Source organism: Megalops cyprinoides, chromosome 8, assembly GCF_013368585.1.
Source record: "Megalops cyprinoides isolate fMegCyp1 chromosome 8, fMegCyp1.pri, whole genome shotgun sequence".
NCBI lineage: Eukaryota > Metazoa > Chordata > Actinopteri > Elopiformes > Megalopidae > Megalops > Megalops cyprinoides.
The window spans coordinates 38964537-38991339 of NC_050590.1; the positions used below are offsets into that span (position 1 = coordinate 38964537).

General features: G+C 40.1%; 1 protein-coding gene across 1 annotated transcript in view; it reads right to left on the reverse strand.

Moving 5' to 3' along the window:
• Positions 1-23179, reverse strand: part of LOC118781699 — a gene marked incomplete at its 3' end in the record, with an annotated part of 38925 nt that extends 15746 nt beyond the window's left edge. Inside the window, exon 1 of the mRNA XM_036534697.1 lies at positions 23110-23179. Coding sequence (XP_036390590.1) covers positions 23110-23179 — 70 coding nt within the window. The remainder of the gene's footprint in view (positions 1-23109) is intronic.
• Between the last annotated feature and the right edge of the window lie 3624 nt (positions 23180-26803).

The window sequence follows — 26803 nt, forward strand, 5'->3', positions numbered from 1 at the left end:
CCCTTACGCATTCCCCTGCAGTACTTCTCCCATCCCAGGGTGCCCCACTCACCAGTGCTTCACCCATCTCTGGGGTCCCTCACACCAGGGTCAGCCTAACCTGGGGGTCCCTCATATGGCTCACACACTGGGCACGCCTCAGATGGCCTCACGGCAAGCCATCCCACTTCTCACACCATTTGTAGCGAAGGGCGAGGTCAATTTACCCCACCTGGCCTCAAACCTGGGTCTACAGGTTACCAAACTGCAACTTTGACCACGACGCCAAAGAGCCAGAATGTTAGAAGAAGGCCTAGCCTCTGTATGGTTGAGGTGACAAAAGGGTGGTGCAAAAAAAAGGTATCCTTTATTGACAACTGTGCCACTGGATCGCACTGTAACAGAACAAACTCAACAGAACAAAGCATTAAACACACATGAACTAAACTTAAACTTGACTGTAGCTTATATTAGGAAAAGACCGTCAACAGGAAAAACGCAGTCACGGAGAGTTCTATTTTTAAAACCGTCCCGGGTAAATTAAATGAATGAACGTAATGCAGTGTCAGTAGCGGAGCAAAGATGCGTAGAAGGCCGCAACAATCAAAATTATCGTTTGGAGTAGAAAAGCCAACAGAAGAGCAGGCAAAGAAGAGGAGGGAAGGTGAGAATTTAAGTAGGCTAATATGAGAATGTGAAATAGGGTCAATAAAGATGCAATAGGTTAGATAGCCTAATTGCTAACCCTCACCGTGACACGAATGCTTCGGGATCTGTGAGCGAGATTTTTTTTTTTCAAAGCCATGAACGATTCTCGATTACGATTTCGATTTTTTTGTTCACTGCAAAACCCAATGAGTTAATTGAACTCAAAAAATTGTTGAAACTGATTACATAAAACATTTAAGTACAGCAAACTTTTTGATTCAAGTGCAATTAACTTTTTTGATTTAAGTACCTTTTACTTAGGGTTTTTTGCATTCAATGTGCTTAGCAAATCCGAGTACACTTAACTCAGATTTAACTTAAAATTGACTAAATAATATTTAGTCTATCTGTATTTTTCATTTTAGGCAAACTTACTTTGAAGTTTCACAAACCCTTACTTGCTAACCTGTAGTTAAAACCTTTTTATTCAGTGAAAATCACGCTACTTAACTTAAAATCCACAACCATATACAATGTTTCAACTAAATGTCATACAAAAATCACCAGACAATATATGAACTATTTACTGGCCTTTTTGTTAACCAATGTCATTAAAACATCATTTGGCACCATTACTCACTTGGAAATAAATTCAGTGCTGATGAAAAAAAATAATCATTGCACTGTAGTGGAAAGTAAAAAACAAAACAGAAAAAACAGTAGCCTATTGCACTGTATATACATTCCAAGACCAGTGTGAAATTCCAAGAATTTGTAGAAATAAGTAACATTCAGATATTTTTACATCCACATTCAAGAACATTTCTACAAACGAGCTTACATCAAAATGCATCAAAAGCTGCAATAAAATTGGTGCTGTGAGTAACTGAATAATCGATTATTCAACAATACAAAAATTAATAAAATTTTGGTTGATTGGTTTACACTTGTCAGGTAAAACTAAAGTATAACATCTAAAACTTGACCAAAGTGCTTTTTTAAAAAAATAAATAAATAAGATGCAAAGTTGTATTTAATGCCGGCTAGGTAAAGCAAAAAAAAAAAAAAGAAAAAATGTTTCTTTGGCTTCCAATGACGTTGTGATGCACATTTCCACAATCATATGTGAAACCTTTTTTTTAGGTCTAAAGTAATTGTATGGATTAATTGAAAACAAAACAACTGATTAAATTAATCGATTACTCATTGCATTGCATTACTCATACGCAAACTGATTACTCATTAGCAGCAACACTGAACAACAGTTCAAGTTTTAATAACTTGTATGCAGTAAAAACAGTATTCAAGTGTTAATATTGTGTAGAAAAAAACACTTTTAAACTTCTACAGTTTCTTATCAGCCCATCAAATTCAAGTGCAGCCATAACTCATAAAACAAGTATGGCAACCAAGTGCATTGTAACCTTAAGTGCAATCCGAAAATATAGCACTGCTTTTTGGAAAGAATAGCCATCAGTAACAATGACATTTAAATTGTCACTTACAATCCTTTAAACTGACAAGAACAGAAAACTCAAAAACAAATTGGCATAATAGTAAGGTAATAATAGTAACAGTGCAGTAAGACATCTTGTGGCTTGTTTTGTCCCAAGACTAGAACAGTTACCTTGATCACCTAACTTATTCCAATGCCAAAAGATCGTTTTTCAGACTCACCATCCTAGGCTTCAACTTCCCATCCTCTAGTCCCTCAAACAGAGACATGAGCAGAAAATCTGTTACTTTCTAAAGAAGCAGTTCTCAACCTTTTTGCCCCCAAGGCCCCCCCCCCATGTCCACAGAAATATTCCAGGGCCCCCCACATGAGACATGATAACCTGTCATCATGTATCCTGCTGGTGGTACAAAAGGAAATGTCATAGGGTCACCCAAAGTGACAGGTTTCATGCTCTAGGCAACATGAATTTAACCAACATGCATGGCAATCCACCAATTAAATTTGCAGATATGCTGCTCTGAACTGTGAACAACATGATGACATATAGGCCCCTGGTTCCCAGATGGACAAAAAATATATTTGTCTTATTAGCAGCTACAAAACTCCTACAAATCCTAACATAGCCGTTTATATAAAATATATATATATATATATATATAATGCACTGACTTACATCCCAGAGCTTCAGAAATCCAGTGTCATTGTCATGTAAATAAGCAGGGAGGGCACGGAGGACAGAAGCGCATCTCAGATGGACATCAGTTTGCTCCTAGAATAGAAAATGTTTTTCCTTTAAAATGGACCCAAAAACATAGACAGTGTATACCATATATCAGCACAACACCATTCCCATCACTTTTTAGTTTCTGATGATATACAGTTGTATGAAAAAGTACGCACCTCCTTTGAAGTAGTTTTCTTCAGGCTAATTTTACTATTGAGCCTTGAAATCTGGCCCAGCTTGAATCCAACCAACATATTACATTAATGTATGTGAAAACATTTGGATCTGAGCCAATTTTAGCTCTATTTTCATGCTTTTGGTACATGCTTTTACACTCAAGACTTAGATTCTATATTTCTGTTTCCACATTGACAGAATTAAATACATTCTGTAGATTTTGAGCAGAAAAACAGATTAAATACATCTTAAATCAATTTGTGCGACTTACACATTTTTACATTTCTACATTCTGTTGGTTTTATAGCTGGATATTTTACTGAAGCAATTTTGGGTTACGTACCTTGCTCAAGGGTATTCGATTTGACTCTAACATTATTGACTCCTGTAGATGGACATCAGAAAATTCTTTGGATGTAGCAGAGACAGGGAAGCCAAAATGAAAAATACACGGTACAGTTTAATGTTTGGACTTGGTGTTGGACATGAGAGGCACTGTCAAACTGTTGCGGAATACTTTGTTTACTTTTAGATGATATATTTATATATATACTTTATTTTAAATGGTTGACTCAAGTCATGAAATGATTGTTCATTTGAAATGTTCTTTGTTCTGAAATTGTTTTTATTAATCATTATTATTGTGGAATGCAGAAGAATGCAAATGTGGAATAGTTTAATGACTTGAGTTGGGTTTTGTTATTATTTGCATATGCAGGGTATGACTTTTATGCCTAAAAAACATGTTGAGAATGTTCATAATGTATGTTGTAATAAATATTTTCATAAAGATTAATATCTCAACATTTTTACCTTTACCAGTAATTGTTTCAGTTTCAGCAGCAGCAGTATGGCAGTGGCAGCAATAGTGGGCTAAGCAAGGGAAGTTCATATGGCACATTGTATAGTAAATTTAATACACGCAGCAGCCATTCAAGAAAAAAATTGTGTGATATGAGTAATGGGGGGCCTTGCCCCAGTAGAGCTTTATGTCTAGCAATGCCCCTGCCGAGGAGCATATGTCAGGTGTAAATGGTTGAAATACTTATAAATACCATGGCTGCTGTAATGTGTGAATGGCGAATTGTATGTTGTAGGCCTAACCCTTTCGCACGCAACTTATTTTTATGCTATGTAGCGCAGGTGTTACAGTACATAGTTTGTTATGTTTTCATTAGCATTATTAAGTTTCTCAAAGTTTTCAGTTAGCATTTGCTATATTTTTAACATTAAATCACTGTTTCCTCAAAGCTAAATTTTTTCCTATCTAGCACTCTAATTGCACTGGTTTTCGCATACGCACTAAACGGCAAATCACACCAGTGTGCCCGTACACGCGAAAGGGTTAATTTGTAAATAGTTGAAGCTTGGCATCCTGATCGGGACTGACAATTTATTGTTCTTTTATTCATTTTATTCATGGGTTTGAATGTCACAGCATTTTCAATACACTGTAAAAAGGCTTTTATTGTCTCTTCTTTTCTTACAATTCACACTGACTCTCCAAACTGATGGGTGTGGGGGGCAGAGAGGGCCACAATGACATTCCAGACTGATGGGCCAATACCTTTGACAGTGGGGAGAGGACTATTAACACCTACCTCATCAATATTCATTCTGTAGACCACTGGCTTTGAAAAAATAGTGTCACTCCAAAGTTGTAACACTTTAGTAGTCAAACCACATGAAATCTCTGAATGCTTTAATCACCTATGTGTAGCCAACACCTATGTTTACAAGATTCAGAGCTCAAGAGTCTTGGCCAGAAATGTTAAAAATGTTTTTTTTTTACAACATCTCAGCACCTCTGAAAATAGGTTTTTGAAAAGTGTATGTTTACAGTTGATTTAAACAAAAACAGATTAATGACATTCTTGCTGCTCTCAAATTATTGGTGCTGAGTTTGTGCTGAATATAACCATATGTAGCACTCTGGGATCAATGTTTTTTAAATAGGTGAAATTTATAAAAATGTCAAGGCATGTCAAACTACCTCAAAAGTGACTGACAGGCCTCAGACTCCAGAGGGTTAAGGTCCATCAATATGACCCATGCTGCATCTTCCTCAGGGATTTTATTGCTTACCATCAGTGGTGGCAACCTCAGAAAAGTAGCAGTTTCATGCCCATTTCCTCTAATGGTCAATTTGGCTGCAAAAGTCTTAGGGACTGATTGTGGTTTATCAAACTTATCATAGTGCTGGTAAGGAAATGTGTGAATTTTCTTGTTTAGATGCTCAAGAGTAAAATACTTTTTTATGGAGCAGCTCACTAATACACAAGGCCAACTATACAGGGACAATACTGTAGGGGGAAGTTAGTCTTCCTCACACGGGCAATGCCAATTATGTAGGGACAATGCCTACAACTGCTAAATAAATGTAAATGTACAACTAGAGAGGGGTACCACTTACGTGTAAGGAATATCCTTACATAAGGTTCCAATTATGTTGGTGATAATTAAATTAAACACATGGAGGCGCCATACAGAATATGGCGTCTACCATAGTGGTTAAAATAAAATATCAGTCTCAGTTTTGTATATCAGTCTCATGAAATATACTAAACTATTAATTTGGAACTTCAATTAATAATTAAAATGCAAGCAGCAATGAAGGGGCCAAGCACCTCAGGGCCACCAGGTAGACAACTAATCAGAACAATCCCTCAAGACAGCAGTCTATCATAGGGTCAACAGACACATTGACCCCCACTCTTACACTCACACTTATGGGCAACATAGCATGTCCAATTGACATTACCTGAATGTGTTTGGACTGTGGTAGAAAAACCAGAATACCCAGAGGAAAGCCACATGAACACAGGGACAAGGTACAAACTGAGCGCAAATGCACCCTGAACTTGAAACCTCCATATTGTTAGGCAGTAGTGCTACCCATTTGCACCACTGTGCTGCCCCCCACTACATATATGTCAAGCTTAAACATAAGCAGTGCCATAAAATGCAGTGTGCCTTCCTTAGACATTGCAATAAGAAGCGCCAACTCTGTTGGAGGAGTGCAATTTTTGGGTAATCACTAAACCATTAATCCCCCCATAGGACCAGACAGACACTATTCTGCACTAGTGCAATCCATTTCATGCTACACCTGGCACTTTTTGTACAGACCAAAAAAAATCATTTATTGACAGTACATGCTGCTATTTCCCTCCAACTATACCATAAAGACATGCCGCCATAGAGTCATGCTGCTATTCCCCTCCAAATGTTTACAAAACTGACTGTATTGTTTATGGATATATGTTGTTTTAATTCTCTTAGTAATTTATATACACTGTTGATATAGGAGAAACTGCATTTCATTCTTGATTGTACGCAAGTACATGATAAAATGACAATAAAGGAAATCTCAATCTGAAATCAATTTAATAAAATACACTGAATAAAACAAGGTACTCTGATATATTTTCTACATCTGTTAGATGAAATTACCACATTTAAATAAAAATAAAAATAAACTAGTCTACTGGGATTTCTAATACCACTCAACAATCTCAGATAAATGCCGCCATCTGCTGTTCTTAATGTATAATGACATTAAAAAGTCTCGTCCTCCCATGTAAGACAACCCCACTTTTCAGATGTAATTTCTGAAGTAGAAAAAAAACGCTGTCTAACATTCAGGCCAATATGGAAAGTCCAAGTGTTTCTTCAACAGTATTTAGTGTATTAATTGTGGCAATAGGTCAAAAGGTGCAGGAGATGTGCTTAAGTGCTACAAACTGATTGTATCTTAGCAGACAAGCCATTTGGACATTGAACTTAGTGTTCATTTTCCAGTTAGGACCTGATATGTAATGATGTAATGAGCTACGAAAAATTGGTCGCAATATCTGCTTTTCTTTGTGTGGTCTGTGCCTTGTGATGTCCATTAGAACACAATGTCATTAAAATCTAAGTACATGGACACATGGGTGTTTAAACCTGTTTTTCAGTATAGCTCCCCAAAGTGACCACATTTAACTAAACTTGCTGTGTGGCACCTAGGCCTAATTGTAAGCATGTGTATCTTTTATGCCAATGAACAAAAGCATTGCAGAGATATGGCCACTCTTCCTTTATGGCGACTTCACGGGCAAATTTGTTAGTACACTGCGGCCACATTGTTCAACCTGGCAACTATCCTTTAACAACTGTTAAAGACAATGGTCCAAAGAGGTAATACACAAAACCTCATTGTGCCATAACTCTAGGAGGAGATGGTTAAATGTGTTTTTGACAAAATCAAAGATGAATGAAACAAAATGTCAGATGTGGAGGTTTCATAAGTTCCCAGATAGGATCCTTAACTTTGATGAAGCACAAGAAATTTAGTTGAGATATCTGCTTTTCTGCCAGAGTAATGGGTATTTTAATGATTTTTAATAGTATAGCATCCCCCAAGTGGCCAAAGTTCATGAAACTTGGTGCGTACCCAGTGTTGTTAATTGTTAATACCAACAAAGTGTACCAATGTTGGCATCACTCCGACAAAGCATTGCTGAGATATGACTCACTTCCTGTTTTGGTGTCTTCACCATGGAATTTCATTGGACGACAGCGACCGTATCATTTGCCCTAGCATAGTTCTTTGAATAACTTTTGGTCAGAACCCTCTGTAGATGATACGGACCAAATTTGGTGGTGATAGGATCTAGTTCACAAAAGTAGGTTTTTTGAAAAAATGAAAATATGATTTTTTTTTTCAAAAATCCATTACAGTGGATGAGTCTATTCAATTCATCATGACCCAGGGATTAAGCGGAAATAAGGATCACAACTCTAGGACAAACGGTTCAAAAGTAATAAGCAAAAATGTATTCTGAAATTTGGCCTGTTGGTGGTGCTACAGGGATTGATGGATTGACTCCAAATTTGGTGCCTGGATACCTTGGACTGTGCTCTGTGAGGGTGCCAGATTCCACCAACATCCACCTAGGGCTTCTATGGCCTGCCATAGAAAACCATTGAAAAAATGATAATACCAAGATGGCCGAAAAACAAAATGGCTGACACACAGGTTTCATGCTTTCCCAGCTAGGGTCCTTCACTGTGATGATGCACAAGAAATTTGGTTGAAACATCTGCTTTGGTTCCAAAGCTATAGGCATTTGAATTTTTTTTCTCTGTTTTTCTGGTATAGCGCCCCCATATGGCCAAATTTCATGAAACTTGGTGGGTATCCAATATTCCCCCTGGCAATAAAGTATACCAATTTTGGCATGACTGCAACCAAGCATTGCGGACATATGGCTCACTTCCTGTTTTGGTGTCTTCGGCATGGAAATTCATTGGATGACAGCGGCCGTATCATTAGTCCTAGCAAAATTCTTTGAATAACTTTTGATCACACCCATCTGCAGATGATACATACCAAATTTGGTGGTGATAGGATCAACGGCAAGGATCAACCTTTGGTGCTTGGCCCCTAATTACCATATCAATTACCATATCAATAGTTAGCCTTAATCAAATCAGCATATTTTCTACTTTAACTAAACAAATAAAACTGATGATTCAACTAGGAGGTGGGGGTATTTAGAATTCTGATCAGCAGAGGTTGGCGATATTCATTCCACGTGTAACATTATAACACAACCTTGGAAAATTTATGCATTTATTGAAATATCGTAGTCATACACGAATCAATACATTTATGTACAATGACTGAAGGGAATGTGTCGGTATTTACACTTAAGTGTATGCTTGGGCGAATATTTTGCACTAGTGTGTGTGAGCACGTCAGAGGGTGTGTGTGCTCCTTTGTTCTGAATCGTGCACGTGTGCTGCGCGTGCTCGCTGAACACACGTGTTCAAAGAGAACAAAGGAACATGCGTGTGGCAGCGAGTCTGAGTTGCCTATGGGCATGTGTTAGCGAACATAACATCTGTCTGGTAGAGAATATGTTCAGACGATTGATAACTGCGGGGTTATTTTATGCGAATTAAAAGGAGGTACTGGGGTTAGCAAGAGGATACGCATGCAAAGACCCTATATGTCTCTGTGTGGTATCTTAACTAACGCTGCGTGGTGAATAATGTGGGTCAAATCAGCTAGAAACAATGCAACATAGCTAGTTACATTACTTGTAATGATCTGAACACATGGATGTACAAACATTCGTAATTGTAGCTAACAGTTGTTGTTTAGCTATAGAATGTCCTACGCCCAGGGTTAACAGCCTACTGTAGCTGATGAAATGAGGTCCCAATCTTGCGGTTCCGTGTGTGGTTTCGTTGAGGTGGATCCGGTCGCACCTTTGTCTCAGGCTAGTAACAAGTTCGCGCTGCTCTGATCGCTGGCACTGAAACTCGCCTCTTGCATTATTGATCTCCGCTAGCAATTCGTCGCTAGCTTGGAGAATCTGCTTTCCGTGTCCCATCCACGTAGTGCGCCCTTTGGGAGAGAGTGAGGGGTATGTCCATCTCCTTCAGACGTACGTCCGTCTTCTGCAGACATGTGAAGCAAGAGAACCACCCGTCTTCTTCGGATGCAGGGCAAGAGAGCAAGAGAAGCATCCCTCTTCTTCGGACGCAGGGCAAGAGAGAAGTACATCCGTCTTCTTCAGACGTACGGAGCAAGAGGGATAGCAAAGGAATGCACTCAGTTTTTACTAGCATCACTGCGGGGGGCATTTCCTGTTTATTGTAGCTGTCCTTGGTTGGGTGAGAGGTTGTGAAACTGCAACATCATTTCCCGTGAGATTGCATTTCACATTAAAAGCAGTTTATGTGTTACTGTCTGTAAAAGTTCAACAAATAAAATGAACAAATCTATCTGTGGACGGCACTGTACCTACAATACCTTCAAAAAGGTCATGCAGTATGTCAGGAGGGAAACCAGTGATGGGATGAAAATGCTGCAATGTGTTGCTGAGAACGCACTCACCTTTAACACTAAAATGACTTGCTTCATCTGCCTGCACTACATTATGCACATGAAGATCATGGCTGGCCTTTGTTCTCATGCTAAACTCGCCAAGAGCAACTTCACTGGACTGGATCTGAAGGCAGCAACAGAATCGACAGACATACTGAGCCCTGAAAGACTGGACAAAGCCTGCAAATCCATGGGCTGCCAGATTATCTGCTGCAACACACAGGATAGTGCCATGGACACACTGACCAAATGCTTCAATGGAAATGCCATCCTGTTCAAGTGTCAGCAAGTCTTCCAACAAAGGTGAGAGAAGTATTTGATAACCACATCTCTGCACATCTGGTACTTTGCACAGCAGAGCTAGCTGTATGACATGTAGGCTAGACCTATACTCACTGGGTATATTGCCAAGTAACCAGTATACTGCAAAAAGCGTGCAGGTTTTTCTGGCTGTACCTGAAGAATTTGCTATTTCAACACCATCTGCATACAAAATCAGTGACAATTTCAGCTCTCCAGTTGTTGATAAGAACTTATTTTCTCTGAAGTATGTTCCATCTTCATAGGACATGTACCTGGTGGAGAGGGTTTCACTTCCTGAATCCTATCAAGAAGATTGGTATGTTTAAACATTGTCTGAGGTGTCTGTAGTATTGGAACATACACTGCTGTCTGCCCAGGAGCATCTAAAGTAAACTGCACTGGCATTATTAGAAGGTAATTACTCTTCACAAAGGTTTTCCTTCACTTAGCTGTGGACAGCTCTGGACCTTCTGCAGTAGCACTCACAAAAACATTACTCATCATGACAGCTTCCACTACCTCATTAAGAACGACATCACTGATAGACTGACCATGCTGTTGTAACACCTTGACAACTGCATCTCACACCAGAGGCTCAGTCAGTGACAGTATTTGCCTCATATGTTCAACAATCTCTTGTATAGCCATCACTGATACATGGAGAATACTGTTCATTTTCAAGAATAAAGAGGCCAGATTGTTTCTCAATTGAGCTTGCAACTCACTTGTGTCACTGATGGGAGGATTCGACTCAGGAGGATTACACTCACAATACAGAACATGCACCTGAGGATTCTGTGAGGGACCAGCTTCATCAGATTCAACTTGGCTTGACACTGGTTGGCTCTCATTTTTTCTCAAGACAACCTCATCCTTAAAATCTGAGGCAACATAGTCAGGATGACTCCTACTTTTGTGAGCACTGAAAGAGGAATATACATTACTACAGTATTGACATTTCTTGAATGGACATTCCACCATCTCATTTTGTTTTAAATGTGTCCTTAAATGACTGGGGAGAGATTTATCATTAAAGGGCTCCTTGAATCCACACAATGGGCAGATAAAAGACACACATCCCAACTGACTTTCACTTCCTACCACTGTCTGGGTATGTGACCATGAAATGTGCAGACACAATCATCATAGAAACATGGTAATAGACTGACTGATGACAAATTGCTATGGTGCAAATGACAGTGTTCAAAAAACTGTGTCCTTGTATTGACGAAAGAAACACAAAGATTGCTCCTCCAGGCCACTGTGTAACCTGACCCTTGTGCACAACATACCAGGTTGGGGGATCCTAGTTTCAGGCTCCGGTTTCAATTTCAATGAGAAGAGAAAGCAGATTGACAAATTCAATTTCACAGCAGTGCGTAAAACATCGTGAAAACATTTAAACACTAAATCTGAAGCCTAATATCGGTTCCATACATGCCGCAAGTGAGCGAATTGGTGCAACAACGCACCATAAACTATCCTAACTGTGCAAGCCCCCATCTATCCGTTATCATGTGAATATCTGCAAAACTGGGCTCTCTTTTCTGATAGCTTACTGACACTGAGCATTACTTATAAATGATATATGTAAGCTAATTTTATGACCTACGGTAGAATTCAAAGAAATGAATACAGTACTATGTACTTCCAAAATTGGGCTTTTTATTGATGAATGTTTGGTTAGCCAATTGCAGTACTTTTGAGGTGGTGAACACCGGTGAAATGTTGAAATCGAATGATTAAACAGAGTTGAAAGACATTGCACAATATGGGCCGTATTCTCCCATTCATACGTAAGTCCTTTTTTGCGCACCTCCAGTTACGCACATTTCAGTTACGTGTATTCTCCCCTATGCGCTCCGACCACGCCCACGCCCACAGCGCTTAACTTCAGAATGAAGGCGGGCTCATGAAAGAGGCGTGGTTTATTTAAAATAGAAGTAGACTGAGTCACAATCTCGTTTATTTTGGCTGTTGGGAAAACGTGGAACATGGACTTATGCATTTACCATGTGAATGTCATTGAAATCGATTCAAGTCATAAAGCAGACTCTGATTTTGAAAATAAAAGTAAAGGGAGAGCTACAAATCGCCTCAAATATACCAAACGACATTTGTGCTGGGCCTATGTATAAAGACATGTTTGCCGTGTAGAGATTCATTAACCCTTTTGCAGGTAACTTATTTTTTATGCTATGTAGCGCGCATCTTACATTACATGGTTCGTTATGTTTTCATTAGCGTTAATAAGATTTTCATAGTTTTTAGTTAGCATTTGCTATATTTTTAATGCTAAATCACTGTTTCATCAAAGCTAAAATTAGCTAGAATTTTTTCAATCTAGTTTTCTAATCACACCGGTTTTGGCATACCCGCTGAATGGCTAATCACACCCGTGCGTGCGAAAGTGTTCATAAAAACGCACTATTGAGGAAAAGGTGCAACAAAATGCATGTTCCAATGTCCACGCTTGATCTCATGCTGAGTAGCCTATTATTAAAAATTCATTAGTAATCACTCATCATGACTCTTCCAAAGTACTCTCCATTAGCTAAATTGATTAATGTATGGGTAACGCGCTGCTATTTATACTCATCCTAATTGATATTTCTGTTTTATTCTAATTGAACTAATTATTTACCAGGCTTGTTCACAACACCATGTGATGTAAAACATTTTTTTCTGTTTAACAATGTAATATAGGGTTACAAGAAATGTTATTATAGTTTAAAAATAATGACACACAAATATTGTAAATTTTGAACTTTATTTGTACATGTATAATGTTAAAAGTAGGCCTACCGCCGACTTAAATGGCAATATGGTGTTTTGCCATGTAGTGGTGCTTGACTGACTACAGCCCCCAGAAGCACGTAGCTGAAAAGCGCACAAGTCAAGGGCAGAATACGTGACTCACTGATTCTCAATCCTGCTCCTGGGGCCCCCCTACTCTGCACGTTTTCCATCTTTCCCTGCTCTACCTACCTGACTGAACTCATCAGTCGCACTTTTGATTAGCTGAGCACACCTGATTTAATCAAGAGCATTTCAATCATGTGTGTTTGGAGCAAAGATAGATAGATGATAAGCAGGACAGGGGGCTCCAGGAGTAGAACTGACAAACCAAATGGTGTTTATATAAGAAACACTCAGATTTTGGGGTTGCTCAGCCCGAAGCGCATAACTGCCTTCATGGCAGGAAAATCGTAAACTTAAGTCAAGGGGAGAATACGCGTAGGCTGAAAAGTGCATTTTTTTGACTTACGTGCTTGGGAGAATACCCCCCTATGTTCGTTGTCACACTCAGTGTCGAGAACGCAATAGTCTAAAGTAATAGTAAAGTTTTCATCGTTCTATCACATCATGGAATGTGTTGTCTAGGTGTAACTTTGATAGTTAGGTTTGCCTAACCAAATAGCACACTTGGCTAAAAACAGTCGACTAGTCTGTAAATTTAGAAACCCAGTTTTGAAACATGTTCACTTAACAGGCTGTTTGCAAACTAGCTAGCTATAAGATTAGCTGACGCTCTGGTAACCGTTATCAGGCTGATGCAACTTGTGGCTGTAAGTGACACGCGCTGCGATTTTGTAGAATTTTCTATAAAATTTTATTTTAGAACATATTCAAGGTTTATGTTACAAAGCCTCAGTCTTAGTCCAACAACAAATATAAATCCGAGATGTTCACATTTCTCAACAGGATTCAAGTGTATGCAGAGCCGGTCCTGACCTCCCTGGGGCCCTAAGCAAAATTCTGCTAAGGGGCCCTCCTACCTGATACGTGAGCCATGTAAATCATTTGCCACTGCCACACAGTCACACCTGACACCCCAGTGCTCCCACTACAATCCTCCTTCCTTTAAAACAGTTTGCTCCGCCGGTATAAGAATAAGTAGACCTATACAGAACAAAATTAGCTATAAACAAACAATATTTATTGAACAGAATACTTTCTATAGAATCTTAAGATCGAATTTAAAAATTAAACATAAATAAGAAATTGTAGAAAATATAAAATGTAGAAAATAATAAAATATAACACTGAGCTTTGGCTCTGCTGCCTGGTAATTAGTCCAGTCCTCACAATATTATACAATTAGCTTTGGCTATACAATGTAAACATAAGCCTATAGGCTATGGCTGCAGCTCTATGTTTACATTTACATTTATTTATTTAGCAGACACTTTTATCCAAAGCGACATACAAAAGTGCATACAGTAAGTATAGCGACAGTATGTCTCAAAATAGTAAAATAAAACCTATACAGGTGTGATTAACTGCTAGAAAGTGCGAAAACGTGGTCTTCTTTCCCGAGCTGCAGGTTATAAACACTGTTGCCCGTTAGCGTTTATCAAACGTAACAAATAGTTGCATTTCACTCTCACTTTTGTCAGACACAAAGTCACAGAACACAGCCCTGGACAGGGGCAGACTGGCAACAAAAAGCAGCCCGGGAATTTGCTGTCAGGCGGCCCCAATTTGATACACCAAATTCGAACTGACACAACATGTTTGTCAATCAACAACCAAAAAAAAAAAAAAAAACAATCTGTTAATTTGTAGGCTATTGTTTGTGTAGGCTAATATGTAAAACTTTGAAACTAATTTTCCTCCCCATGTTTGTGTGTACAGAAAGCAAAAAAGCTTAATTAATGTAATGACCACCTCACACCTAATTTTACTTAATAGCCTGTTTTTATTAATTAAAATATTGCAAAACAGTGTTTAAACACAGAACTAAATTAGAACCAGCAGACTCCACAGGAGCACGCTATATTCACACTACATATTCACACAAAGCACACTATATTTACAGCAAACTAAATTCATGTAAAGAACACTATTGCCACTCATTCCATTTCTTGTAATGCAACAATAAATAATTTAAATGAAGCAGACCAACCTGATTATATGAATGATGTTTTGTGCCCTAATTTACTTCACAGTCACACAATAACATTCAATAGTGCACCTCTATTTGGATCTGTGCAGGTTCCTGCTCCGTCCTCCTCCATCCTTTCCCTTTCTTGTTCAGAGCCCTGTTCACCTGTTTGTTTAGACTGTAGAGTAAGTATTTAACACATCATTTTTATTGCTGGACTGGCTATCAAATATTATATGCCTTATAGGCTCTAATGCGAAAAAGAATTGATGAGTAGCAGTGGCGGCGGGTGAGCTGGAAACAGGGGAAGCCCGGACATTACCTTTAAATCTATCATTACTTTCAACCTGTTCCCCTTTATCCTCCTTGATTAACAATAAAACAAATAATTCACAGAATGATTGACACCAATCATGTAATTAGAATAAATCGTTATGCTCGCGAAACACCGCAGATTGTCTGAAATTTGTGTGCTATTGCGACTTCCCCTGTTTCCAGCTCACCCGCCGCCACTGATGAGTAGTCTAGAAGAAAATTATCCAACTTACATGTTTATTTTACCCATTTATAGTCGAAGTTGACGACGATTTTTAAAAACACTTTAGCGATAAATTTAGCGTAAACTTCTCTAAACGTTTGTGCACCGAGTCTGACTAGTTAAACCTTGGAAATGGTCAAACCTGCAGCGGGACTCTAGCATTGAAACCCCAAGGTTAACAAAAAAAAAAAGTTCTTCATTTAGTTCACAGCACATAGCATGTAAGCATGACAAAGCACCTGCTCCTTGCTCACTCCTCTTTGATGTTTCTGCATCTTCGCCACTGTCCTCATCATCGCCTGCACACTGCTTAAATCCGTTTTCTTAGCCCACTTTGCTTTTTCTTTTTTTGGCGCACCTTCTCTGCACCGCCAACCGCGGGTTTTCTCTTTCTGTCCATTAGGGATGGTAAGATTCACCGATTCGCATCGGTGCACCGGCATAAAAGTTCACGATGCGATTGCCCCGATTAAAAAAGTGTGCACTGGATACAATTTGGGATGAACTCGGGATGCATCGTTTCTAACATCTTTGCATCGGTAAAATCCGATTTATTTATATATAATTATTAGTAGAGACCATATGCCTTTATTATTCAGAAATGTGACCAATAATTTCGTATTTAGATTGATTCCTCCTCTCTAAACTGTTTCTCAAGCCAATTTTCGACAAGTCTGTCGGCCAAGACTCGCGCGAGTTGGAGGCGTGTCCGGGCGAGTCACAGATTATCATGGAGGAGGAAGAGCTATGTTCCACCGAAGTGCTACAAATCAAATGTTTAGCGACACTTCGGATTTTTCGAGAGACTGACAATTTGACAAGGCGCATGCGAATTGCAAAATATGCCATGCCGCTATCAAGTAGGCCTAGCCTACACAGGCAGCACGACTAACCAAAAAAATAAAGTCAAACTGTCTCTACCATATTGAATTTCATGACATCATATTCTTTTGCATCGCATCATATCGCGTTGAATCGCATTGTGTTGAATCAAATCGTGTCGAATCGCACTGCATCGCAATAGGGGTGAATCATATCATGTCGCATTAGTTGCTTCATCTGTAGCCTATCATAATATATCGGATTGTTGGCAATGCATCGATATGTGTACCGCGTCGGCCTCAGTGATGGAGATACACATCCCTACTACCCAAAGTGGGAGGCAGTGTTCTACTCAAGTATTAGCCAATAAATGAATCGCAGAATGAAATAAAAATGGTGATGCTGCTTCTTACTTATAGAACATTTATCAAGTTCAGATTTTTAAATTGAATTGAAAGATTTCCCTGTTTTGAAAACCGTGTTTAAAAAAATAAACCGAATTAATCAAGAAAATCGGGAAAATCGCCCAGCTCTAATCTGAGATCAAACTTGAACAACAAAGTATTGTAATGACCCAGGGTAGTGTAATGCAATATAATCACCCATGTAATGTGACCCCACCCCTTTTTACTGGGGGCTGCTGGGATATTAATTTGGGGGTTTATACTGGGATGTCACATACATGCTTGACTGCCTCTTGGTGCTCCTGCAAGTTAGTGTGCTATCCTATTGATCGGTTGGTACTTTGGTTGGCATGGGCTGTGGCCGACAGCTGCCCTTGTTTGGTGTTCCATCCCAAATAAAAGCACAATGTTGTCCGTGAACCCATTTGTCTCCAGCAACTTGTGTGGTCATTACACTGGTGTCAGAAGTGCCTACAGATGCAGAGTTTGTGCTTGGCGCGCATTTTTTAGCTAGTTAGCTGCAGCCCTCGTTTGATGTGTGACTGGTGGAGGGTGAACTGAGAGATGTGGAGCAGAGTGAGACCCGTGCCTGTGGAGGTGAAGATGCATGCCCGCGGTGACCCACTGAGAACTGCAGGAGAACGAGGACCAGGTGTCTGAGCACAAGGTCCACCTGAGGCACGCCATGAGACTGGCTGCAAGGTTAGGCATTAGTGCTGATTTCCCGCTGCCGATAGGGAAGGCAGCCATACACAGCGTGATGACATCAACACATCACGGGGATGGGGCGCAATGGCTGTGGCTGTGAAAACGCTGAAATTCTCCGGTAAGGCAGATTGGGAAGCTTTTAGGGCCCAATTTGAACTCTTGGCTCACAGAGCTGGCTGATCAGAAGAAAATAAAGTGCTGCAGCTTGTGTTATGTCTCACAGAGGATGTGCTAGCATGTTTGCCACTTCTTAGTCTGGAAGAGAGAAGTGATTATGGGGAGCTAGTAGGGGCACTTCAGAGATGTTTCGGATGGTGTGTACAGTCTAGGCTCCTGCGGGCTGAGTTCAGTAGCAGGCGCAGGCAGCCGGGTGAGCCACTCAGGGTCCTTGCCAATGAAATCGAAAATCTGTGCAGGCGTGCCTATGCCAACATGCCCCCATCAGTGCAGCGTGAACTTGCCAGACAGTTTATTCAAGCACACTAACTTGCACGAACACCAAAAGAGGCAGTCAAGAATGTGACATCCCAATATAAACCCCCAACCCGTTAGTTGGTCTGGTTGTCTGATGATAACTAATGTAGCAGAGCTGAAGTAATAGCTCATGCGAGTCCTGCGTAAAAAGCCTTAGGTAGCGGGTAGCAGGTAGCTGAGCGGTTGCAGCGGCTACGTCACTTCCCCGAGACCTGGTTAAGTAGCGTTGTTGCCGATGGGCTAAGGGCAACCTTTAGCTCAACTGGCAACGACGCTGGCCGTAAGGGGTTGGCAGTGAGCAGTGAGAACCTCGGTCCAAAACCTGCTCGCCGCCCCCCACCCATTACACTAATGTGACCTGGTGGAGCTGACAGTCAAAGGTCTTGGCTCTAGGGTACTCGACTACGCCACCTAGGGACTTTTACCCCAAGAAATGCTTACGACTTATATTCCTAAAATATAGTACGGAGACAAGAGGGTTCTCACATTCAGATAAGCTAGCAGAGATGACAGAGACGTAGTATTTCAGTTGAATGCAAAAGTTAACAAATAAATTAAGTTAAAAAATATATAAGCCTGCTCTTATTGCTACAAACTCTTAAAAACAGGTTGGAAGGTAATAAGGGCAAACAATGCCGCCAGAGGACGGGGTAATGGCTGCCACCAGAGATAAACTGTTGAAAAATGATAGGGGACGAGTAGGCTGATCGCCGAGGAGGTTACCTTTTCTGGGAAGGGGAGAGACCGACACACCATGCGTGCCCTTGTTCCTGGTGCCTGCTAACACACACACGCACATATACACACGCACAGCAAATAGTGACCACAGCAAATAGTGGAGTGCACTTTACCACTACGACACTGCATGCAGTGCATGAAGGAGGGGACCCAGGTCCAGCGACCCACCCTGCAGACCAGCAGCTACACTCCCTGATAACTATATGGGGGGGACGATTAGAGCCCCAACCAGTTGGTTAAGGACTAAATACAAATTTGATATAAAAATGTTGAGCACAAATAGTAGAAAAGCAATAAAATAAAGAAAACACTGGGGCAGCCAGTACGCCTAAAATCAGTCTACCGACAAAAATCACGCACAACCAGTGGCCAAACACACCAACTCAGAAGGGAAGGAGCTACGGTGGCTGAGAGGCAAAAGGGTAGCTCTGCCGGTCACACTAACATTAATCCAGTTGTGAGCTGGTTAGTATAACTCAGGGGTATCCAAACCTCTCCTGGAGGGCCACTTGTCCTGCATGTTTTAGATCTCTCCCTGCTCCAACACAGCTGATTCAAATGATCAATTCGTAACGAACTCCTGAAGCTACTGAATAACAAACTGATCATTTGAATCAGCTGTGTTGGAGCAGGGAAAGATCTAAAACATGCAGGACAAGTGGCCCTCCAGGAGAGGTTTGGATACCCCTGGTATAACTCATTTCTTGTTTGGGAAACAAACGGTCCTAGAAGTTAAGGCAACACAATGTAGTAAGTTAACGTCAGCTGTACTCTGGATAGGTAACTTAAGGAACAGTACGGTAAAGGTGCTATTTTATCGCAAAGTGACTGAAAGGAGTCCATAAAGAGTACGTAAGGATTATGTAGGACATTTGAAGGTTTACAGATGGCTGTTGTAATGTTAGATAATGATGCAGGTAAGTTATATTCATTGCAAGGTCTATATCTATAGCAACGTGTCCACTTACTTGACAGAACTGCCGCCATTTTGGACGGTGTATTGCCCCTGAATCTGAATAACAGTATCCACATCTGGTCAGTGTTGTAATCCCCTCGAGCTCAAACCACAGTCGTTTCCATACATTCATGTCTAGAGATTATAGCCCGTGTCTATGTTGAATATGCTGTATCTGTTGAATATGCCTATGATATCTGAATGGTGAAAAACCAGTATAGGCCAGATGGACAGCGATAGCTTACTAAAACTGAAAAAAATGTAGTTAGTCTATTTTACCCTTACTTTACAGTTTAGTATATAACCAAATGAAGTGTACCAAACTCACTTGATTTTTTGTTTTTATCTCTTTTTCTTTTTTTTAATTTTACAAACAAATATAATGGGTTTTATGAAAGTTAATGGGGAGTTTATGTGCTGATGTAGGGGTTGTAAGATCAGAGAGTAAGATAAGATTTTGGTGAGGGTTTGAAATGTGTGTGTGTGTGTGTGTGTGTGTGTGTGTGTTGGTGGGGTTAGTTAACAGGCAAGTCTAATGAGAAGATAAAAGGGTTTGGTGCTGGAATGTAATTTGTTCCATGGACATGTATTCTTTGAGGAGGTTTAACCACAGCGTGATGCTTAATGTATTTCTGTTTTTCCAGTTTAAGAGGATAGTTTTCTTGGCAATAGTTAAGGCAATGAGTATAGGTTTTGAATTTTGGATTGGTGAGTTTATTATTGAGAGATCTCCAAGTAGACAGAGGGATGGACATAGTGGAATGCTACAGCTCAAAATAAGAGAAATTCTGTTAATGACTTCTTGCCAGAAATGTTGAGTTGGTGGGCAGAGCCAGGTGGAGTGGAGATAAGTACTTGGGGTGTCTGATGTGCAGTGCGAGCAAGTGTCGGAGTCTGTAAGTCCCATCTTGTACATCTTGTGCTGGGTGGCATGTGCTCTGTGGATTACCTTGTACTGTACTAGTTGTAGGTTAGTATTGTTAGTCATTGTGAAGGTGTTCCTGCAGATTTGGGTCCAGAAATCGGTATCGGGAGTAAATGATAAGTCTTTTTCCCAGGCTTTGATTAGGATGGAAATTGTTGAGTCTACAGTGGATATTAGTTAACATAATTTGGAAAGAATTTATTTGGGTTGGTTATTTTGTTGATTTCTTATACTAGTGGGGATGGGAGTAAATTGTATTTGATATATTGATTTTAGATTTTATAACAGACTTTAATTGGAGGTACTGAAGGTATTGTCCTTTCCCCACATTGTACTTCTGGACCAATCTTGAAAAGTAATGAAATTGTTATTCTGGAAAAGGTGGTGGAGATGTGTGATACCACCCTGTTTCCATGTGTTGAAGTTAAGTGGTGTTTTGTTGAGTAGAAAGTCAGGGTTGTGCCATATTGGAGTGTATTTACAGGGTTTCATTGTAGATTTGAAGATTTTGTTGATTTTCCACCAAGCTGTCAGAGTTGTTGAAATTACGGTGTTATACAGTGTTATAAAGCAATTATGGTGGTTTTATTGTGGTGTTGAGAAATGGTAGATTGGAGATTCAAATTTCTTTACATTCTGATTGTTCTATTTCTAAGTTTGAGTTGTTCTGTTGGCTTGGATTAATCCAATTGGTGATATACTGTAGTTGATTTGCCAGATAATAATTTTGGAAGTTTGGAACTTCTAATCCTCCTTGAGTTTTGTGTTTCTGTAATGTGACCAATTTGATTCAGGGTGTTTTATTTTTCCAATAGAATTTGCATATGATGGAGTTTAGTGAATTGAACCATTTAGTGGTAGGCTGGGTCAGAATCATTGTGAAAAGGTAATTAATTTTTGGTAGTATGATCATTTTTATGGTTGCTATTCTGCCAATTAATTAAGTCATCTTCTATTGTTTTTATTAGTGGAGTGAAGTTTAGGTGAAACAACAATCTGGTGGAAATGTTTATGCCCAGATACTTGATATTACCAGTGGGAATGGGGAGAGATGGGTTTTGAGCTGCAGTATTCCAGTCATAACCACATATGGGTTCTGTCTTCTTTTAAAAAAAAAATATCCCACCTTAATTTTACATAATTTCCAGAGTTCACACACCTTAAAAATAAAACTAACTAATTACCTGCTTTAGCTTAACTGGCATCTCCTGGCAATGCGTATGATGTTTACTGGCAATAATTTATTTCCACCATGTAACAAGCTTAATCGTACCACGTCAAGCTCCGCTTTCTCTGGTGGGGTGAAAGTGGCAATGCTCATAATTTACATATGGGGTATACACTTAGTCAAAGATTTTCCACCACATTCTCTTTGCCTGTGAACTAACCCTGCAGATGTTCCAGGTTACAAATTTGAGTGAAATCATTGATATAGCTTAGGATCAATTTTACAGCTATGTGTTGTGCGTGGAAGCTTGTATGTGTTAAGAATATGTAGTGGGTATGAATGTAAAAGATTATGGCGAGTGTGTGGTGTATCACCATTAGTTTGCAGTATTTGGATTACAGTTTGAGATGACATTGATATTTCTGTGATATAATCGTCCTCATTATACCGCCATACAAATTCCCCTTTACACACATTTCTCAAGCTAGCTTTAACAGATAGACATAGACAGACAAAGAGACAAACACAGATATTAAACACAAAAAGAGACAAAATCAGAGCGAGACAGAGAGACAAAGACAGATAGGTAGTGATTGTAGAGTCAGCAATAAGTGTACCGTTTGTTTTAACAGTAGACAACAGGGTGTAAATTTAAAGTTATGTTTTCATATTGACGTATAGGCTATTGTATGTTTTGGGTGACTAAAGCCAGGTGGTGATGTTGCGATCACGGTAGAGCTGCCTGTCGATATATAGATTGTCCACAGTCAATGCAGCTCGTCTTCCCTCCTCCTGAAATTGCTTCAGGATCGGGAGAAGTTTTTGTCTTCTCTATTGTATTTCTCTTGGAAACTGGTCATTGAGGGTATAATTACTCTTTTTGTTTGTAGCCTAATATTAAAATTTTGCGACTATTGCTCACGGTCTTTCATTGTTGGTGTCTTTTGTGCTGAGGCGGTGAACTCGGTGAAACGTTATTTTGTTTACAGTGTCCAGTGGTAATTTCAGGGCTGACTGCATGAATTGTTTGATTGCATCTTCTGGGTTATCTGGTGTTTTTTCGGGTATTCCGGAGAAAATCAAATTATCGGCCATGCTGCAGCATTGGAGATCTAAAATTGTCTCTTTCATTGCTTTGTGCGAGGTTAGTGAGTTGGGCAGATAAGAGTTTTGACTGTTCCTTTTAATTTGTTGTTTTCTTTTTGAAGCGTTTCTATTTGTACTGGGGGAACTCGAGACTGGATTTCAGGTCTTTGAGGTATGCGTGTAGTAATTCCAGTATTGAGAGTTTGTTGTTAAATAGAATGGAGTACACTGACCTCGATTGTGGTTGTTTCGTCCTCCGTCCCAGTCTCGTCTTGGTTGCTTTTTGCCGGGTTCAGCTGCCATTATGCACAGGTTGTAAAAGTAGTCATCGGTCACGGTTGAAGAGGTAGATAATCCAATGTTGGCAACAGTAAAAGTGATGAAAGTTGTGGTGGAAAATTTTTGATAAAGTGTATACCCCATATGTAAATTATGAGTATTGCCACTTTCACCCCCCCAAAGAGAAAAGCGGAGCTTGACGTGGTACGATTAAGCTTGTTACATGGTGGAAATAAGTTATTGCCAGCAAACATCATAAGAATTGCCAACAAATGTTAGCTTTTGATTTTAACCACAGTTATTGACATATTAACTGAAGTTATTGATATATTACATTAGCTATTTATTTTATCTTTAATGTACATGTGGAGGTCTGGAAGTGTATAAGGAAACCAGACAATCTAATATGTTAGCCTTAAATAATATGTATTCTATTATACTTTATATAGTGGAAAATATTGTTTGCATTAAGCACTACTACTGAAAAGTAATATGATGTGATTCTATGCCTAAATAATGCTGGGGGTTACCCTAGGTCATAAACATTGCATGTAGGCCATTGTAAGACACTGCTAGGGGGGTAATCTTGGGGGCTATTACAGGACAGTGGGTGACCTTGGAGAAGGAACAGCATTGGCCCTCCCTGGAAGTCACCCCAGAACCTTCGTGCACTATGTTGCTGTTCCATAGTCATGTCAACTTCTCCTATTGGTTCATGGTCTATGCTTATTGTATCTTTTCTGCCTTCACTTCTCCTATTGGTTCATAATCTACGCTTATTGTATCTTCTCTCCCTTCACTTCTCCTATTGGTTTACGGTCTACGCTTATTGTATCCTTTTTCTCTGACTCATAGTCATGCCACTTTCGCTTATTGTAAGTTCTCCCCCTGACATGCACCTGACATGCACCTACAGCGTGTCAGCATGTTTTTGTCTCCTTTTAACATATGCATCCCATTTTAGTTTTATATTTTCTAAATATAATAAAACCTTTTTTTTAATAAAAAAACCTTTTTTATTATTTTTAGGAGTCATACAGCTAGAAAATAAGAGCTGATTGCCTGCTTTGGCCTCGTTGACATCTACTGGCAAATGCTTGCGAACTGTATGTGGATTTACTGCAGTTTGTCATAGTTGCCCATCATAGTAGTGCTGAGCCAACGGCCCCCCTTTGCGGGGTTTAATTCTTCTTTGTCTTGTTCCTGTGGCCCATCTTCTGGGTCATGTCCAGATGGGGCCTAGTTCTTACATTAACCCTTTGCTTTAAGGCCTAACCTTGTAGCTTATGGCACATAGATATCTGTGTGCCTTCTTACAGTCTGCAGCACCGCGGTCTGGCTAACTGAGTTACCTAACCTTTTTTATTATTTAAACGTGGGCCTGGAAATAATGGTAATATTCCAGGCATATATGCTGTGTATTATTTAATTATGTTTAAAAATCATATAGGTGTGGAGTGGAAATAATGGGAAATTTCAGAAGTGTTATTTTTAAAAATAATATACAATTAATGACTATGGAGTTTATGGGACTTTCCAGGTGGGGTAAATGTAACAGCTTAAAAATTAAATAATGGTATTAAATGGAAAATGGGATGATCTTGAAGGAGGAGCCTGGAAGGAGTTGGAAATTGTGGTCTGGGATAGGAGTGAGAAAAGGCATAAAGGATGGATGTAGGCTGAGGGGAAGGCGGAGTGATTGGGGAGTGTTTGTGAATGTATACACACCGCATATACACCTGTTGCTCCGCGGACCAACCCGGTTTACTGTATGTGATTGATCACCATATGCAATAAACCAAACAACCATGATTACATCAGACTCTGGAGGAAGACACTCGGTCCATTTGGCCCAGACCAGGGGGATATCCACCACAAAGTATAAAAATATCCAGGTGAAAGTTTTGGTTGCGGTGTTTCTGCTTGCCAAAAGCTTAGGAGGAGGACACCATGTTAGGTCTCACCCGCTGTCTCTCGATGTTCACACACACATCATCACTCTGAGCCTCTTATCTCTTTTTCAACTGACATCATTACGTTAGTGTTGCCATCTTGGTAAATAAGAAGGGAATGGACACTTAATTTCATCTTTCCTGCTGCAAGTCTGAATATGAGCCCACAAAGCATGTTCTGCTGGCTATTTTGGACCAGTTAAGCCATCTGTATTTTTGCATGAATATTATTATTTAGGACTGTTTATAGACTGTATTGCTCAAGCCACCAGCACGAACACCAAGACAGATTCCTTCCCTTTGATAATTTATGTAGTGTGGTGTCCATTCTACATGTAGCTTGCTGTGAGATTATGACACATGTACATCTGTCTGCGTATTGCATTTGTGTGTGTAAATCATATGTGGGGGAGCTGTCTGCCACACATAACAGTTTCTGCAGTGGCAGGACAGAAAAGATCAGAGAGAAATCAGACCATTGCAACACATGGACCATATGTCTCTCATGCTGGTTTTTATCCTGTAACAAAATTATTTTGCTTATTCTGTGAAATAAAGCAGATTGTGTTTATGTGCAGTCTGACTGGCATTGACTCTGTTGTGGCAGGAGATCTAGCCTTAGTGTCAATCTGTGTTACTGTATAACTGCTAACTGCTACTGTATAACTGCTAAAATGGTGGCAATATCCCTACACAAACATCCACAGTGCATACAAGGCTGCATCCTGCCCCCACCTTGGACACTCAGACCATTTCTCCATTCTACTGACTCATACAATTATGGGTCAGACCAGCCCTGAAGGAGGTGAGAACCTGGCCTTAGGGAGCCACATCAGCACTCCAAGACTGTTTTGACAATACAGACTGGGACATTTTCAGAGAAGCTGCTGCCTATGGCAGCTCAGTTGACTTGGAGGAGTACACAGGCTCCGTGACTGCCTACTGTACTTTGGCAAGTGCATTGAGGATATTACTGTCTCCAAAACTGTCACCACCCAAGCAAACCATAAACCCTGGTTCTCTGTGAAGGTGCATGCTCTGGTGAAACCCAGCGATGTTGCCTTTAAGTCTGGACACAGGGAGGGTCTCAGCACAACCAGAGCCAAACTGTCCCGGGCCATCAAGGAGGCAAAGCACACTTATGCAGAGAAAATCCACAGCAACTTCATGGACTACAGGGACACATGGCACATGTGGCACGAAATACAAACTGTCACTGACTAAAAACCAACACCTCAGACTTGTCGCAGTGACACCTCTGTGTCAGATGTGCTGAATAAGTTCTACACACATTTTGAGGCACATAACATGGAACTTGTGAGGAAGACCACCCCTCCTCCCAACGACCAGGTCCTCTGCCTATCCACAGCTGACATAAGGAATACTCTACGCAGAGTCAACCCACGTAAAGCTGCTGGACCAGACAACATTCGTGGTCGGGTGCTCAGAAAATGTGCTGACCAGCTGCTCATGGACATTTTCAACATTTCCCTGAGCTCAGTGACAGTACCTGCTTACCTCAAAACAACCAGAATTATCCCAGTACCTGCGAAGTCAACTGTGTCCTGCGTCAATGTAGTTTGCCTGCCGCTCCAACCGGACTGCTGATGATGCAATCTCTACTGCCCTCCACCTTACTCTTTCTCACCTGGAGAGAAAGGACAATCATGCCAGAATTCTGTTCATAGACTTTAGC